The 20,539-nt window shown below is 31.5% G+C and overlaps 1 protein-coding gene across 1 annotated transcript; it reads right to left on the reverse strand.

The window, feature by feature from the left end:
• Positions 1-298: 298 nt before the first annotated feature.
• LOC130805869 (cellulose synthase-like protein G3) lies at positions 299-9,511 on the reverse strand. The gene is made up of 6 exons (XM_057670685.1): positions 8,694-9,511; positions 4,022-4,171; positions 3,644-3,772; positions 2,911-3,354; positions 1,939-2,286; positions 299-1,257 (listed from the first exon to the last, which is right to left on the reverse strand). Exons 1-6 carry the CDS (start codon positions 9,291-9,293, stop codon positions 703-705), a joined length of 2,226 nt encoding a protein of 741 aa, XP_057526668.1. The 5' UTR covers positions 9,294-9,511; the 3' UTR covers positions 299-702.
• Between the last annotated feature and the right edge of the window lie 11,028 nt (positions 9,512-20,539).

The following is a 20,539-nucleotide window of genomic DNA, read 5'->3' on the forward strand; positions in this document are numbered from 1 at the left end:
TCAGACTATTTACTCTTGTTCTAAACACATTTTCTATAACTTATAAGTTTATTGTACGTTTTATCTCATTCCAGGCATAATCTTTAACTGCCTAAATTACATTATCAAGTTTTCAATACAATCATCTCTTTGTAAGTTGATAATTGCCATTGTTTATATTGGAATTGTTAGGATTACGGGTCAAGAACAAGATTAAGAAAATTAATCTTATGTATTAGTGTAATTAGAAAAAGGACACGTCACATATTTGTGATTGATTGTGTGGGAATCAATAGTGCATTGTAATATTGGTAGTGTATCTTTGACGTGTAAACCACCTTAAAATCTTTGTCTTGATTATTTATTTATTATTGTCATCCATTTCTAACTTGCATTATTTAATTCCTACACAATGACACAAAATAAACGTCACTTAAACTTTATCTTGTGATCTTTGAGTGAGGTCAATACCTCTCCTTTCACGAATTTAAAACGTAACCAACAACTCTTTCAATCCCAATGACTACTGAATATTATGATTCCAAAAGTGAACTTTACAACCGAAATTATTATGTTATCAAAGACAAAATAACTTGTCACAATCATGCACTTATGATTTATCAGACGGTATTGGCATTGGCATTGGCATTAGTTGGAGGCTCCTTTGAAGATCGAAACAATCTTTTAGTAACAAACTGATTAGCTCAACCATTGTAGATGCTCTTATGAAAGGTACTCCCCACAAACAAGCAAGCATGTAAGTGAAGCTATAAATATAGCTATCAACGTGATCTTGATGGGCATTTTGCCAATGTCGCTCCTAATTACCATTGCTTCATAAACTGGCCAACAATTAATCACTCCAAAACCGCACAATAAAATCTGCAGAATTAGTCCTTCCATATTTCCCATGCCTCTTCTAATCACCCCAATTAATCCCATAACAAAGGAAACCAAGTTGATTATGGCAGCTATTGTCATAGGAACAAACATAGGTGAAGCAACTCCAAACTCAAAAATACCTTGATCATACCTCTTTTTCACGTCATCGTCTTGTAGTTTGCTGGTTACGTTAAATCCTCGTACTGCGATACCCAGGGAAGTAAGGATGTATTCTATGCACCCAAAGAGGAAGCTTGAGAGTCCACATATCATCCACATTCTTTGAGAATTCCACCACCTTTCAAATGTTCCTTTTTCTAGTACAAAGTCTAAGAGATCTTTTGCGTATGCTCCAATGAAGAGGTATAAATATATAATACACCATGGGTCTGAAATCTGTGACATTGAATACATCACTGATTAGTCTTCACATGAAAATTTCATTAATTTAGCTTATTGTGGTGTAAATGTGACTTATTGGACTACTTCATCTTATTGATTAGGCATTTCTTGCCAAACCCATAATCCCATCATATGAACCAAAATCAATGAGAGATCATTGTTGACAAAGTCGATGTACACTTTTATTCGACCCTTTTAAGTATAGTAAGGGTACCAATTTAAAACTATGAACGTCAATTCAAAGATTGTCCACACTCCACATATATTGTCCTAATGTATTCTTCTATGGGCAATATGCAGGTTGTAAAGCACTCTTGTATGAACATAATATACTCATTTTTTCTAATTTGTCAACCTTTAAAAAAGCATCCAACCCACTACATTGATGATATCAAAAAATCTTGTCTGTATTCAGGAATATTAGTTGGAATATGGCAAATTCAATAATCTCACTTGGGCAAGTAATTCTATTTCCTAAAATCAAAAAACATGTAAACAAAATTATTTATTAGATTAGCTAGAGATACCGTGTCGATGAAACAGCCTTAAAAGAAAGAGTCCATATATACTCATATTTATTACTCCTTAGTTAGGCTATTTAATCCATATATAGGATGCGTCTCAGAAATCGTCTCGTATAACAATTTGTGTTATTAGAATGTGTAATAAAAATACCTTTGGGAAGGTGGAAATTCCTTGAAGTAGAGCAAGTTGAGGGATAAAGGAGTAAATGGTGAGTGGAATGCAGAGGATGGGCCATAGTGCATGGTGGGAGTAAGTGTTGCTCATGATCAGGCCCATTTTCTTAATTCCAAAGAATAAGGTACTGTATCTTGAGAGTAGGACCCCGAGTAGACCAAAGCTCCACCTTTTGCATTGACTTAACAGATCATTTAGGGTCACTGGTGAATCACAGAAGAAAGCTGGTCTGTCTGGGTAACAAAACATGGACCTCCATCCCTCACATTTCATCCGATAGCCTGTATGAAAGTCCTCAGACATTGACCCATATCGAAGACCCAACTGTATACTCAAACAATGATTCATCATTAGTAACAAACAATAATTCAGACATTGACTCCAAGAATATTTATTTAAATTATCACCAAGGATATGTTGCTTAATTAATATCAATAGAAATATTGTTGATTTTTTTACTGAATAATGATTTATGTTCTATTCATATTATATATTTTCTCTATCCCATCAAATTTATCTCATTTTTTTTATTCAATCTCATTTCAACTACATACTTCTCACTTTTTCACAAAATACAACTTTATTTACTTTTCTTAATATTCCATCAATTGCGCTTGGGGTAAAAAGTGGGACTGGAGGAGTATATATATTTATTTAAAAGAAAAAAAATTTATAGGATAACATAAGAACTAAAAATGTAGCTATTAAAAAGAAAAGGAATTTAATACTTCCTCCGTACTGAAATAGTTGCTACATTTCAATTATGGACAATATTCATCGTTCAAGCTTATTTTATATATTGCGGCTAATGTGTAAGTAAAAATATAGTCAAGTTGGATTCTGTTTGAATCGTTTGATCGCATATTGACATTTAAAAAGTCAAGTGTAGCAAGTATAATGAAACGAACGAAGTATATATAAACAAGCAAGTAAGTTTAATGAACTCACATTTAAGCCCCATTGGGATGTCTTTTCGAAGTAGGAAGTACTCACAGAATGAGCCAATTCGAGCATTTCAGGTGAAGCAAAGGACATGTTGACCTCGTAATTAGGATGAAGTTCAGGGATTTCGGGCTGAATCAAAGATGTTGGACTCCCAAAGAAGGCACGTCGCTGGAAAAAGCATCCAGTTCCAAGATAATTTGGGCCAGAAAGCCCATCCATTCCCAAGGGATAGATTTGGTAAAGACGTTTATGTTCACTAAAATAAATGTCCCCTTTGTTGAGCCCATTAAATATTTGAGGAAACTGTACATATGCTAATGTGGGTTGAGTTTTTTCATCCAAAAAGTAACACAAAACTCGCTTAATGGTTTGTGGATCATTAGACAATGAGTCGCAGTCTAAAGTTAAGATGATTGGTGCATTTGTCATAATTGCCGATACGCGAACCTTCAACCAAAAAACATCTTTGTTACAAAAAGTCAAAACTAATAAAACTTATTAAAAAAAATTTTTAAGGGGTGTTTGGTTTAGCAAAACTTTTAATCAACGTAATTTAAGGCTAAAACGAGAAAGTGTAAGAAAAAGAATTGTCTTAAAATGTTTGTACTGAAATTTGTTATTATACATCCCTTACCAAGCCAAACAATCAAATATAAGAAAACAATTTATTTTAACCTAAACCAAACACCCTGTAAAAGATATTTGTACTGAAATTTGCCACAAAATAAAAACTTACGAGAGTATTGAGGGCTCCTGCCTTGAAGTGGTGGTGGTGATGGATCTTATTTTTCTCTCTAGAGACATATATTAAGTTTGGCATCATTTTACCACTAACGTCTCTGTCCTTCACCGAAGCTAACAAAATCTGAAACTCAAACATTACAAGCTGAAATTATTATTCCATTTTTAATTTATAATTTATAATTTATAATTTATAATCCATTGTCTATGGAAAGCTCTAGCAAATCTGTATTTCCAGACGAGATTACATCACCTTATGAATCGTAAATGTTCCATATAAGACTTAAAATGTTATAATGAATTTATTATTTTAGTATGATAGACAAATTAATTGAGAAAATTACTGTTAATTGTGATGTAATAAGTAAAAAACCTGAATAATTGTAGGATGATCGTGTCGGGTAAACTCTTTAGTCCATGTTGCAAACGCGCACCGCATTTCTTCACTATCAATATATTCCTCCTCAACTTTTCCTCTTTCGACTACATTTTCAACTCTAAATTTCATACTCTCGTATAAAGTCTGCAAGTTCAAAAATAAAATTTTGCGCATTATATTTATATTGTCAATCTCTTTTTAAAAACAATTATGTGATACAAAATATTTTAATTATAGACAAATAATAAGCAATGAGACCAAAGTATTTATTTTTTTAGGAGGAATTGTCAATAGTAAATCAATATTTGTTTAATCAGCTAAAAATAACTCATTTATTATTTATTTTTAAATAAACTCACCTATTAGATTAATCTGCTAAAAATTAAATTCACTTACTGTTTACAAACATCTTTAAGGCTTCTTTGTGATTAAACATTTATAAATAAACTATAATTGATTTATTTCAACAATTATACCGAATAGTGAATTTATTTAAAAATATTCAATAGTTGAATTTTTTTACAGTAGATTGAACTAATATTTTTTTTTTAACAATTTCTCCTTTCCTTTATTTATTTACTAGATGTGAATGAAAAATGAAATTTGATTCGATATGAAAAAATAAACAAGAACAATAAATGAGAAATAATTTAATGATTTGAAATTTGATCGATGGATTTTACTATTTTACAATACATGTGTTATTGCTTTTTATTTTTTTTTATGTAAAATAGTAAAATGGGTTTGACAAAAATGGGGTTCACTCACGACCAGGAATAGCTAATTCGACCTATTAACTCGACATTAACCTAACCCAAATCAGCATATTTTGTACAAGATCATGTCACCATGAGATGATCTCAAAATTAATCGGAACTGAATTGAGATTTTTGACTCAATTAATTAAAAGAGTTAACCCAACTCGATTTGTTTATCAAATAGGTTATGTTAAGGTCAAAAATTTAAACCTAAAATAAACTTATATAAATCATTATACGTGTTAATTTCAAGTCATGCCCATCTATATAACATGAACTTAATTTATTTAATGCATTCTTATTTTTCATTATAAATACAAAATAAACAACTCATGAAATAAAATAAGATATAGTCCCTCAAGGCCTCAAGTACAAGTAAAAAACTCAAAACGGGTTAAATGGGTCAAAATCAGACTAGCCTGATCAGTTACAAATCAAGTCGGGATTATGATTTTCAACTTAATTAATTAAACATGTTGGGTTTCGATTAAGAGATTTTTGACGTCATTTATATAGATCCGAATACAAATCTGACCCAATCTGATTTATTTAGCATGCCTAAGCTCATCCGCCTTACCCCAAATACAAGTCTAGATTTAAAGTTTGAACCAATAATTTTGGTTTGTATAGTCTATGTCCGGGAAAACTAGGATTTTAAATTAGATGGGTCAAATTCTCGATATACTAATTACTAATAAAGTATTTACTATATAAAAACTAGTTAAACTATAAAAATTTTAAATGCATATAGACTGAAATGAACTTGAACTCAGCAAAAATTATGCTTAACAAATAGAGTTAAGGCTTTCCTAGATAATTATCCTTTTTGAAAAAAAACTAAATTTTTTTGACTCCATATATTTGCCTAGTCGTCTACAAAAAATATTAAAATTAAGATAGTAAAAATATAAAAACACACACTAAAAATGATGAATGTGAAATTATGAAAAATAAAGAGTAATGGCATTATAATATAAATTTATTAGTCTATAAAAAAATAATAATTTAAATTAAAATTCAATCCCTTAACCTTAAATTACAAATGTGTTACTCCAACCATGAAGCTATAGTAATTTATGTTATATTTTTACATTTTTAAAACTATATATTATATTATTAAGAAAAGTCAAAGCTAAAAATACAAAATATTGCATTTTCGACAAGCGCTATGTAGCTTCAGGGATGTCTATCCTATTAAAATTGCATTATATTAACTCAATTTTGTGAAAGCTTTTAGAATAAATAATGTTATTTTAATGTAACAGATCGAAATAAATATTTGTAGTCTGTTGATGGGTCATGGGAGTGGCGCCTTTAACGTAGATTATCGAAACGAACAAACCTTGACTACTTTCTTATTTTTGGCTTTATATTATAATTATATAGATAATAACAAAATGCACCAATCAGCCCCCACCTCCATATTTGGATTATGATAGGTTGCTATTTCTGATGGGGTTCTAACCTTTCTTTGTCATTCCACGTGAGTTTGATTGCCGTCTGTCTCGAACCCCGCACTCATGAATCTATTAATACATGATACTCTATCCCAATAACTTGGTAGGATTTCAACTTTCAACACTTTGTTACAATTTTGATGAGACAAAAAAATAAAGATTTTTATTTATGAAAGTTTACTTTTTAATTTTAATTAATAAAATAAATATATCTATCAACTAATTATTAAATCTCATATATTCGACAGTTAATCTTAAATACTGAGAAATTCAAAAATTTTAATAGTAAATCAAAGATAGCAATAAAAAAATTTTAAATTAAAAGGTCAAACATAAGTGACACATATAAAAATAATATTTGTATTGAAACTCTGAAATAGTAAGGATTGAGTTTGAGTAAGATTAGTATTAATCCAATTATGACCTCTATGATTAAAATAAAGTAAAGCAACATAAAAGCAAAAAGAAAAAATGGACCATCAATAAAGATGCGTTACACTTGCACCTATACTTTCAACTCTCTACCAATGCATTTTCTGTCTTATATTATTTTTCTTTTTATCCAACGAAAATAAATCTCAACAATTAATGAAAATATTGTAGATAACGATTAGCCAACTTTTTTTTGTACATGTAATATGAGAATGAATTAGGCTAATAGATAATTCTATATTGATTGATTGACTTTTTAAAGGCATACACTATAATAAATTTTATACAATAACAATTTGTAAAATTGTTGTATTAAATTCAAGATAATTGGTAGTTATTGAAAAGCATTTTTTTATTTGTATCAAAATACGATTTTTTAAAAAAAATTTATTTGTTCTTTTTATATTTTATTGTAAATTTTTAATTGGTAACAAAAATTAATAACTTAAATTTCATATCAAAAAAAATAAATAGTTAGAAAAAATATTTTGGTGTGCCTTTAAAAATGTGAACCGCTATAAAATTATCTAGCTATAAATTATAATCTCTTGATTCTCGAGATAAAGTTTATACCTATATAAGGCTACAATAAAGGGTTGAATATGAAAACATGTGCGTGAGTGCTTATTTTTGTTTCTTTTTCTCAAAACTTGCTCCAATAGGATGGAATTCTAGTTCAAAACATGTATTTTCAGAAATTAATTTTATCTATATAATAAAATTAAAATCTCAAATTTCAACAATTTTATAGTAAAATATAATTTTTTATTTTTGTATTTATAATAATAATAATACTAATAATAATAATAATAATAATAATATAAATTTATCAAATTACAGTTAGCTGCATTACATGTACAGTGGTACAGAGCTGAATAATACTCCCTCTGATTCATAGATAAAGGGACATTTGTGTTTTACACAAAAACCAGGAGAGGTGGAGAACCACTTAAAAGTGCGTGGAAAACTCTCTATTTCCTTAAAAAGACATTCATATTTATGTGTTGTGTTATTATAGTAAAGGTAAAAGGATAAAAAAGGATGAGAAAAATAAAAATGAAACATAATCAATAAATTGACCCAATAAGAAAATGTTTCTAAATCAATGAATAGAAGAGACTACTATATACTCTATCATAGCAAATTGCGAGCATATTATGAAATTATTCGCATTTATTAGATTTTATATTTCCTTCATTATAAAATACTCGCTACATACTAATTTTTGACACAATTCATTGTTTAAGCTTATTTTATACTTCCTCCTTTTTTATTTAGTTGCACCAAAGGACAATTTGACACTATTCATCAATGTCACTTAATTTTCATATTGTCGTTAATGTATTGGTTAAAACAAAATCATGTGGGATCTTGTTAGAATCGTCTTAATGTGAATTTTACTAATTTTTAATTTCTATAATTTTTCAATGTGTATAATTAGAGATATTATCGATTAAATTAGTGCATTGAGGCGCTTGAAACTGTCGTTGGGTGCAAGTAAAGAAAAAAACAGAGGAAGTATATTGCGGCCAATGTCTAAGAAAAATATAGTCAAATGGAATTTTGTTTGAATCGTCTAATCTTATACTTTCATAATATTAAATTTTTATGATTTTTAAATTTGTATAATTCAATATATAAATAATTAAAATAACATATTGTATTAGGTAAAAAGTAAGATGCAGTAAAAATTATATAAAAGTAGATTATTGACCCATTTTTTACCTGCTTGTATCAACAATGGACGCAATTTGCTGAATAAAGTAATAATATTACAGTATACGATTACTCCATATCTTATCTTCTTAATAAATAGGAGTAGTACCTACTTGATCATTTACAATTGATTTTATCAAAATGATTTTAATAATTGATTGAATAAGAATGATTGAAATAAATTGAACTCAGAGTATAGTCGTATGGACAGAAAAAACTACCCAACATGAGAAATAATCCAATTAATTTTTTGCTTTGAGATGTTAATACCTAAATTAGTCAGAGAAAGAAAAATATAGATACCTTCAATTTGTGAGCGTCAGGTGAATGGGTATCATAGAAATCGGAAGCAAAATAAGCTTCAGGACTGGTTTCCACAACACTGTTTTCTCTGCAGAAAGGCAACCAATGGCGAGCAAACTTGGCAGCTTCAAAGAATGCAAAAAGGGTAGGTTGGGCCCCACCATCGTCAGACAAGTAAAGAGAGATTTTCTCCGGTGGATAATCATACGCCATCACCGACAATGCCGTATTCACCGTCCCAATCGGTGGTTCCTTGTAAGGATCCGCAGTGCATATAAAGATGTCAATCGCCGGATATTCCTTTCCTTCTTTCAACACCATTTTTTCGAGGTTATCGATGAACTCGTACCGGCGAATAGGGCGGATATGGAAAGATTGAGTGCAAAACCACCAAAATCCGAGGACGAGATCGGCTAGAAGCAGTAGAAAGGAAGGGATGAGGGAGTATGAGAAGGAAGAATTGAAGAGTGTGTATATGTGGTGATAGAAAAAGGATGATAACGCAATGGCGTAAACCACAATGAAAAGGCGGTTGAAGGTGGCTCGACGGAGGAGTTTGTGAGTGTGGAGTGGAAGTGTGGTGGTGGTTGTAGCGGCCATGGTGGTTGAAAGGTCGCACTACTTTTGTGAATAGTTGGGACAGTATTGACTAATGAGTGGTGAAATGGGTCAGGAGTGTATGCATTGGTATTTGATAGTGAGACCTACAGTTTATCTAAAATAGCATATTCATCAGCAACTTGATGGTTGCTTACTATTGCCGTTTCAGAATACTCTTCACTATCATTGGCTCTTCATTTTTTAATCCTATATTTTACGCTCATTAGATTGGATTTATACAACTTTATATCTACGTCAGATTTCGTCCTCTTTTGATTTCGTATTTATTTTTAGGAAAAACAAGTGGAGTATTATTTTTGAAATGTACTTTGATTATTACTCCCCATTTATGGTCTGAATTTTTAGTGAAAATAATTGTTTGATTAGAGGGTAGAGTCTAAGTATTAAACTTAACCTTTAATGTTACCCAAAGATCGTAAGGTTCGAAGTAACTTGATGAACGGATATAAGTTTCAATGAATTGACAATGTTTAAAAGAAATAAAACAATGCAAAAAGAACACAAAGATTTAAGGAGATTTACCCAATGATGGCTACGTCCTCCGTAGTGTGTAGTGTTTTGTTTATATTGTAACAATTGAGAAATACAACTCTTACAATGAAGTATTACAAATGATGTAAGAACATGCAAAGGCTATGTTTTTTGGCTTAGAGGTTTGTGTTTGGATGAACAAATAAGCTCTCTGTTTATAGGAGAGATCACACTAATCAACATTCAATACATTAAAGCTAAGAATTAATAACAATGAAACAGCTCCAAGGACTTGAAGAGTCAAAAACAGCATCTTAGGAACGTCAGAAGGTCCGCTCGACCAAAGCAGAGGCTCGCTCGATCGAGCGGCCTGGTCAAACGGGATATAGGAAGCTATTGGACACATTCTGTTTGCTCGCTCGATCCACCCTGGAGCTCGCTCAGTTGAGCGGCCTTCAGAGGGCATTCTGACAACTTTGTTTGACCTAGCATAGTAGAGCATCTTTTCAACTTCTCCATTAAGCCTCATAACTTTCATGATTAAGTCTTACTTTATTACCTTCATAACTCATGAATTAATCTGCACTTTAACCATCATCATAAATCACAAACACTAAGTCACAACTTAATATATCCATTTAAGTCACTCATAGGATTTCATTCCATAAATCACTCATAAATACGCACATTAATTATGCACTCAAATCACATAAGATATAGTATTTGTAGATTTTTGATTGAATTTTGGGATCGGTTTGTTTTCCTTAGATTGCGGTGGATTGGTGACCTGGAAATATGTTTTGGTAATTTGAAACAGTGTATGTCAGTATGTAGAAATTTACATGTCAATTTATTTACCTTTTACTTATTTATGTTATTTTATTTTAAATTGATTTTTTTGTGAAAATAGTCTTTATTTTTATAAATTTACATACTTAACTACTAAAATTTAAAAATTAAATTTCAATAATTAATTTAATTAAAATTCATAATCTTTTAAATTTTAAAAAACACCTTCAACAAATTAATGACCCGTCTGGTTAGTGGTACTATATGATAGTAATGAAAATCATTTATAGTGTAAAATTTCATTAAAAGTTTCGTGTCATTCCCATGGTAATGTAACTTTGATCACAAAAAATTTTTGTTTACAAATTTTCATTACCACCTAATACCACATCTCCCAATGGTAATGCATTAGAATAAAATTTATGAAGAAAATGAGATAACTAAAGTTGGACAAGCATGACTACCAAGGTAGCAAGAGATTTTTCAACCAAAATTACACAATTTTCATTTCCATTACCACTGTATAATATTACCTACCAAACGGGTCGTAAATTGACTCGAATCCTTGCTAGATAAGCTACAACCTCATTGTAACTCAATCGTTTATTAAGAATACAAAGGTGCGAATATTGGCAAATTCTCTTCCTAATCTTGTTTTATTTGAGCTAGTTGTGTTGTAATTTGTGACTTTAAATTAATAATTAAACTTATGAAATAAAGTTAAATAAATTTAGTAGATTATAAAAAATATATGACAAGTTCAAACATTTTCTTAACATACACCAAATGTGAATTTCATCATCGGAAATCACCATATATCGAACATAGTAACAAGAAGATTTTGTATGTGACTTGATATAAATTCTAGATGAGACTCTCTTCCTAAAACATCATTTCCTTCCTACTACGAAGCTTGGGACTGTACACCAGAAATATGTTGAGATACAAAGAATTTCACTGAATTCCTAGCACAAGGAAATTAGAACGACATGAGAAAACTCAAATGGAAAAGGAAACGGAAATTTACAATCGAGAATTACAAGTTCTCTATGTAAAGTGCTAGAGAGGAGAAGAATTTTGAAAATATGCATGTATTTTCCGTGTATGTTTCATGTGTGAAATAACTGACAACATGCCTTCTATATTTATAGAAAAGCATACAACCATTCATAAAGTAATATATCACTTCATGAACGGCAACATTGATTCACGAATCAAAGTCGATCATAAATCAATCAATTCCAATATATTCAGTTAATATAACCATATTAAACGTAGGTAGTTATAGCATAACTACCAAAATCGACTAAAACGAACATTGCAAAAACCAGCACGAAAGTCGCGACCAGTGAAAAACTTCACGACCTGCAAACTCGCGACCAATGAAGAAAGTCATGATCCCCGAATTGTATTTTTTCCAAAATAGAAACATTCTTTTGATAACTCGCGACCCGCGAGCCTTTTTGCGGTCCATAAAGAACACTTTCCACAAAATTAGTAACTATATAATTTTGGGATATTTCAATTTATTATTTATTTAATTAATTTATTTGATTTAATTAATTTATTTTTCCGATAACCATTATACACTCTAAATGACAATATAAGTGTAACACCCCAGAATTTCCGACCCCTTAACGAAACCAAAACCGTAAAGGTCGGGAGGAAATTCGGGTGTTACATAAAAGAAAAGGAAAGAAAATCTCGGTAAACGTTAAATATTAACTTTTAAAAAGGTGAGTGAAAATTTCGGCAGCATCTACCTTAAAATTGTGCGCCTTTGTAGAAAAAGAAACAAAAGTTATTTAGAAACTAATAAAGTAAAGGCACCAACGGCCTATCAAAACTATGTCACGGCGGAATGAATCGTCGCCGACTTCTCAAATGAACATGCCAAGCATGGATCGTGGTTACAATGTCGACGTTTGCGTTTTAAAAAGACTTAACTCCTTACAACCATACAGAGTTATAAACTACGCAACGGAAATACAAATATACGAGGGAGGACACAAGGTCTCATAACAAAACATATACAACCAAAGTTTACAAAAGATAACAAGAGCTACAAAATCGAAAGACAGTGGTATGACACAAGTTATGCTTCGCCCTCATCACTCTCCCCAAATGCAATGCAATGCAAAAGAAGCTCCAGTACCTGCTACGCCTGTCTATGATCCTCCTGCTGCTCGGCATTAGACCAAAGGCCAATGTGTCATAGCAGGACAATCATAGAAAGTCATCAACAAACAAACATAAACACAAACACGTACACGTCAGTAACTAGCATCAATTATAATAAGGCCAACTATTAGATAGCATTATATCATAAAACAACATAAGATGATTTCATAAAATGCCAGCACAGATAGTAACCGTTTATCGGCCACTTATACTTCTTAATTTCATTACGTGCTTTCCAACCCGAACCATGTGCTCTTGGGTAGAATGCAGGTCTTCACGCTTCTCTTTTCAAACATAAAATCTTGCAAAACACGCATAGTTTAACTCGACCAAGGCATTAACAAAATACCTAACACATGACCTTATAGAGCATGTCTATCTTAAGGTAAGTGTGATCATAGTCCGTAATACCCTTGAGATAACTTAACTTAGGCACACTTCTCACTAGTATAAACTATTCTATCAATAAGTAGATGTTCTATCAATGAGTAAATATTCTATCAAAGAGTAAACATTCTATCAATGTAAGCTTTCTATCAAAGAATGAACCTTCTATCATTAAATAACTTTCGATCAACGAATAAACTTTCTATCACTGAATAACTTTATATCAGTGGATCTTTTCTCTACTTCTTGGCATAGTGACATGGCCAAGGGCGTTATCGGCCTCCCGGCGCCCATTGGCAAAGTATGAGCTCATGCCCCCTCCAGCTGACCCCCACGGGTCCTACCTTCGGAAAAAACTAACACACTGGGGTACTAAACCAGTGAAGAGGCCACCATATTGGGGTTTGCAAGGCCCGCATTGTAACACCTCGGTCAAGGGGCGTTATCGGCCTCCCGGCGCCCAATGACCCAAGCATGCTCATACCTCCCTTACGGTGGTCCCGTCGAACCTTACCTAGGGGACTAATAAAACAACCGGACATAATCCAGTTGAGTCACGCCAGCTAATCGTAATCTAGTACCTTATCAAATGGGAATAACTTCCACTCTCAACTATTAATGAGTGCTCTGGGATAGCAGCGCGCCAAAACCCACTGAGCCACTCAATAGAATAGGAAATTCACCTATAACGGAGTCATTCCAACTCCAATTAAGGCATAATCTAATTCTTAAATAAATAAGGGGGTGGTTCCCGCCTTCTATTAACACTCTCATTCTCTAAACTATTTTAAGCGCAAGGATTTCATAGTCGATAGCTCTTCATATAAAGTGTACTCACTAGTACTTCCTAGTTTCGATACAATGCATACTATCAAAATAAACAATAATGTCTTAAAGCAAATTGCATATAAGGGTTAGTTACTGCGTATACGTACCTGTAAGCGTCACTGCACGATCAAAAGTTACAAAATCTCCCGACTAAAGCTCTACTTTCCTCTTACAAAATGGGCACCTATATAAGTTATGAGTAGAACTAATAAGTTCCCGTAACTACTTTGCCATACCAAACTAAATACCAAAGTAACCGCTATCACCCATTCAACATGAGTTTCCGATTACTCTAGCACGCACACAACTCATTCAATACAAGTCAAAATAATTAACTCAACACAACATAAGTCTTTCCATCAATTTAAAGTAAAAGTATGTGTGAATCGTTTCTTTACATTAACTAATTTTGAGCATATCGGCTCGCGTTACCCAAAAATAACTAATCACAACTAAATCTTACAATTTTAATATAACATTAATATAACGATAAGGCAAACCTTAGAGTTATCGTATCGAGATATAATTTGTTACATTCTCCAAAGCTATTAAGAACTACAGTCAAAACAACACGAAAAATTAACTTTAGCAACCATCGACGATAAGTTGACATTATGCTCTTGGCTTACTAATATCATGTATCTATAACTTCAATAACAACCTAATAAGGGTATTCGTAATTTACAACAATCAAACTACAACAATTAGTAACTATTATTCCCAATTTAATCAATCAAAATCACTTTCATAGTCAACTAACATCATCACCATTACTAATTTTTCACAACAATAACCAATCGACCAAATCTTAAAACGACTTTTAAAGTTATTTAATCAATCATCACCAAAATATAGTATAACACACACATCATTGGTAATTTCATCTCTAAATCCAAGCCCTAATCGTTTCGTGTTCAAAGATAACATATTAATTTACTACCCATACTAAGACTCAAAGAAACTAATACAAAATCAACACACAACCCATAATTTCAAATCAACCTTCAAACCCTAAGTCATGAACATGTTTAATTCATCAAACACTCTTACCCACAAAAGATTCAATGAAAATAATACAAGTTCAACACTTTTCATTCACATTTCAAAATCCCCATTCATAAGTACATTAAATCATCAATCAAATTCTTGCCCATAACAAGATTCAATGACAATCATATAAAAATCAGCACCAAACTCATAAACTTTGTTAAAATTGCAATTAGAAACAAGTAAAAGAAAATCAAAACAATGGAAGAAGAAGTGGCTTACAATGGTGGGACTAGAACAAGAGGTGAAACACTGAAACTATAGTTAATTATTGTAGTGATGGTGTCGTATATGGAGCTCGGTGACGGTGGGGAAGCCGAAACAGCCGCTGCTGCTGTCAGGGGAAGCAAATGCAGCAGCAGTTGCCCTTGGAGGGAGGAATTGGGCCGGCTGCTGGTGGCTGTCGTGGGGAAGAGAAAACGCAGCCAGTTACTGCTGCTAGGCGGCCTGCTGCGGTGGTTCTCGAGGGCTGCAGATGGGCCGTGAGGGAGAGGGGAGTAAGAGAAACAGAGAAGAGAAAAGAGGGAAAGGGAGAAGGAGGAAGGTGGACGGCGTGATTGAGTGAGGGAGGGAGTAATACCCCCTTAAACCCTAACTCATCCTATTTATTTAATTTACACACTTATTTATTTATTTGTTTACCTAGGTTCATCTTCTTGCGAGGCCCAACTAAGAAACTCACCTTCGTGTGCTCACACATTTCAATAAAATAATTATTTTGATTCAAACCTCTTTATTTAGAAGTCGTAATTGTATTTTTAATATAAATATATGTTAATATTTAAAATTCATATACGAAAGGAATTTATTAAAACTACTTCAAAATTAATTTAATATAATTATAAAATACCCAAAAGTTATTAAAATATTAATTAATGACGTCAGAGAATCTCGGGGTGTTACAATAAGCTGTGGGGCGCACTCCCAAATACTCTTGTATTGAACATATTAGGGTAAACCTGCATTTGTGAAGTTTAGTATTACAAGCTGGAAGATATACCCTAACAAGTTTAAGGCTTTAACTATAATTGTCTCCGGAAATAAAAATATTGGAATGTCATGTAATATTAATTAGAATAATCTACGATTTACAGCATTAAAGTTTAGATTTTTGATAATTACATTCTTAATGTTTATTTTTGTGAATTACATCAACCAAAGTATCAAAGTCAACGCCATTCAAGCCAAATCGTAGAATTGAACATTTGACCTGAATTCCGACCACCAAAATGATCGCAATTGTGTGATTTAGCTAGAACGTTTTAGACTATTACTTTGGTGGTTGTGATTCTCAAAAAACAAATATTGAGGTTGTAATTCGCAAAAGTGTCTAACTTTAAAGCTGTAATTTTCAAATTATCATATTAATTATTAAAAACATTAAATTACTTAAAGTAAAACATGAGGGAAACAAAGTCGTTCGACTTGTAGTGATCCAAGTATAGGGGTGTTGAACAGGTTGCCCTATTTGTATAGTATAGTTGCTGACAGGTTCTCTTTTCTGAGATTTATACAAACGATGTCTGATTTTCTTTTGATTTGTTGTAATCCAAGTAAGAGGGGTGTGCACACTAGGGTATCTTGAGACTATTTTGTTGGCCTTAATTATTTGAGGTGACGACCTCTTATTGCAGTAGGTGTAGCCGTGTAGGGGTAAAGCCTCAACCTACTGACATTCTCATTCCTTCAAATTAATGATTGAAAAATATGATAGTCATTATTAAAATACCAATTAATAATTGGTTTATATGATGTCACTTTATTTGCACAAATTGATTTTTGATACTCTAATTCTTATTTGCCATTGTTCTATTAGTTGTTCCCATAAAGAATTATTTTATTAATATTGCAAATTTTGGACAAAAATAACCTTATTCATCCTCATTTTTAATATTTTAATAATCCTAATAGTCTCCATATATTTTCCACTAACTTCATTTTAACATCTATATATTCTTGGTCCCCACATGTTTTCCGCTAACTTTATATAAATATTTTTTATTAGTTATGATTTGTGAAAGATTTTATTTTCTTAGTTTCCATGAACATTTCTTGTGAGTACTTCATTAAGGAATCGAGGGAGTATATATTATTTTCTTAAATTATTTTCAAACATAATTATTTTAGATGATAGAGTTGGAATTACTCAATTTCCTGATGCTAGGAGTTTCTCCCTTATATTTCTTACCATCTTATTTTGCAAGTTAATGATCATGTGGAGATCGTGGAATGAGGTTTACCTAGTAAATTAGTTTTATTAATAGTCATCTCTCAGTCTGAAAGTTCTTTCGGTTGTTAACCTTTATAAAGATTTATATTTTGGGTTTCAAACTTTGTTTAAGACTTGTAGTAGGTTTAATTTTACTAAGTTATTTATAATTGTTTAGCCTTATATTTATGTCTTAGAAATAGATGCGACGGTACACTCCCATAGTAGATTTTAGTTTTTTTGGTAAAATATTTTAAAATGAGACTTAATTATGGGGATGTTACACATTTAAACAGGTTAAGTAGGCATTTATAGTAGTAAAAGTATGTATTTTGAGTAATCAAAGTATGTATTTGTCTACTTGTAAATATTTAATCCTCAGGCCGTATAACCTCTCATTTAGAACATAATATAGTTGTTTTAACTCCTTTTCAAAATCTATAAATAGATTAGCAATATAGACCTTTAATGCATTTTTTTAATAAACCAACAATTCAAAAATTGGATGATGGATTTGTTCTTGAGCAATATTCTAAATCGATCTCTCTTTTTCTCTATCATTCTATCATATCTCAAAAATTTTGAAAAATTGTGTTAAATTTTTGGTCTTTTTGGCCTCAAAATCAAGTACATTGTTTGTCGATTTGCTTCTTTGTGAAGATAATATACCCACTAAAAGATATTTTTGCTCAAACATGCATGTACACCACTTGTGTTGTATTTTATACAAATGATCAACCCATTTATAAACTTCTTCATTGTCTTTTTTATAAGTGGTGACCATGTTATCCCAACAACACTGTTTGAATTCTTCGTCACTATTACACCCCATTAAATACTTGTGGAAAGCATCCTTGAAATTAATATTTGACTTTAATGATCCGAGACAAGCAACGACATTTTCAATATGTGCCACAAGCATAATCTATGCTTAGCATCTAGAAAGATCTGTTCAAAAAGTAGGCCTTTAAACTATTAATAGTAGCTTTTTTATAGCACAAAGTAGTTGTTTTATGATAGGGACTAATTAGTGATACTAGGTATTTTAATTGGATATAGTAGGCATTTTTAGTACTTATAGAAGATATTTTAACAAAACAAATAGATGTTTTAATTATATGTTGAAGTTGGTGCATTTCTAAAATGAAGTAAATATTTAACTATTAGGCATTTGAAATAGTTTTGGAAGACATTTGAAACTGTTAATGGTTTTTACATACTATAGTAGACGTTCCTAAATGTTCTAGTTTGTGTATTAACTAGTGTTGTGGATATTCTTAAAGAGAAAATGTAAAAAATAAATTAATAGTTGCTTGATTTGCTGAAAATAAACTCAACTATCGTTTATTCTAAATTCTTGATTTACAAAGAAACTTTAAAGATGATAAACAATAAGTCGGTTTAATTTTTGCAAATATATCTAATAGATTGGTTTATTTAAAAATAAATAATAGGAGGGTTTATTTTCAGCAGATCAAGCAAATGTCGGTTTATAATTGACAATTTACCCTATTCTTAATGGTTATGGTATGTATTTTTAATTGTTGTAATTGATCTTTCGAAAATAAAATAGGCATTTTCACCAAATATTATAGGCATTTAAAATATTTTTGTAGGAATTTGAAACTAGCTAGTTCAGTTTTAGAATGCATTCTTAATCATTGAAACTAAAAATAGTAGTCAATTTTTGCAACAGACGTTGAAAAATGATTTTGTACGTGTTTTAAATTGTTATAGTAGGTTATTTTAATTATCAAAGTAGGCAATTTAAAGAGTTATAGTGTGCATATGTACTAGTTATAGTAGCAGGTGTTCACAATATTTCCAGAAGACATTGTTAGTACTTATAGTAGGTGTTTTTAGTACTTATATTATGTAGTTTTACAAATCAAAATAGATTTTTTCATCAACTTCATGCAAACAAATGATATTGTTTTCTTTATCAACATTCCTATTAATATCATCAAATTCGATCATCAAATTTTCCCTTTACAATCCTATTTAAGCATCAACAAAAATTTTGAAAACATATTGGATTTGAAAATTTTAAAAACTTGAAACGTTGTTCATTACATTCTTGGGAGTATTGAGCACACAACTCCTGCTCTCTTTTTCTAGAAGATTCTCTATGCTCTGTAGAGTTTGTTACAACAACAATGCAACATCTTTACTTTTAATAAGACAGTTATCCTTAGTTTGTTATTGTATTGCTTCTAGAATGTAATAGTATTTTTTGAAAGACTTATATGTACTTTGTTATTGTTGTCATTACATACACAGAAAGATATGCAAATAAATAGAGTACAATCCCATTTCTCATAGTCCTTATTGTACTAACATTCTCTGAATGATGTGAGGAATATGCAAGATCGAAACAGTCTTCATGGAGCGATTTTAAGTTGTGAAATTATCAATTTCAATCGTCAATTCTTCCATCTTAATCCTGTTTGATTTCCTCTCTTGTTTTTCGTTGTTTTGATTTTTTTTTTTTTAATGAAGTAGTTTTGTGAATGATTACAACCGAAGGAAATAAATGAAGGCAGTTATTTTGAATCGTGTGAAGAAAAACTTGTTATTTTAATCATCATCATCCTACTTAGTGTATCCCGCTCATAGAAAAACTTGTAAGTTGAAAAGTACTGTAAAATCAGAAAACAAGATAAAATGTGGGCCGATTTGCTTAATGTATATAAGACGTTGTGACGTGTTAGGAACACTGTCTTAGAAGCAAAATTCGCCCCAACTATGGTGCAATCGGAACTGGCGTTGCCCCCCAAGATTTAACATAGCGATCTCTCTTAATGTGCACTCAAAAAGAGAGATTAGAAACTCACAATATGCTCAGAACAGTTTTTAGGAAAACAGAAGATTACAGAAAAGAAGAGGAAGAAAGTGTTTTTCTCTGTATATCAAAAGCCACGAAAACCAGCAATTTAAAGAAAAAGAAGTTGTAACTGCTGGAGGAAATCAAGCCACGAATTAAATTCGTGGAGGAAATCAAACGGCAGTTACAAGACGAAGTCAAAAGACATTGTGGGCTTCGTAACTGACTGAGCTCATAAAATCTGGAACGTCAGTTACTTCTTGGCCCAAAAAGTAACCACACCGCACACGTGTCATGATTCGAGCCGGTCAAACGGCGGCGCGCGCGTGAGGATGCCCCTTTCTAGCCCACAACAAAGAGGAAAGCATATCAAACATCAAAGTATAAACACACACTTATAAACCAAACAAAACTCACTTCTCCCACCAATGTGGGACAAAATCCCTTTCGTCCAATATATAATACAAGTAAAGCATCATTATCCCACCA

The sequence above is a fragment of the Amaranthus tricolor genome, chromosome 2 (genome assembly GCF_026212465.1).
Source record: "Amaranthus tricolor cultivar Red isolate AtriRed21 chromosome 2, ASM2621246v1, whole genome shotgun sequence".
Classification (NCBI taxonomy): Eukaryota; Viridiplantae; Streptophyta; class Magnoliopsida; order Caryophyllales; family Amaranthaceae; genus Amaranthus; species Amaranthus tricolor.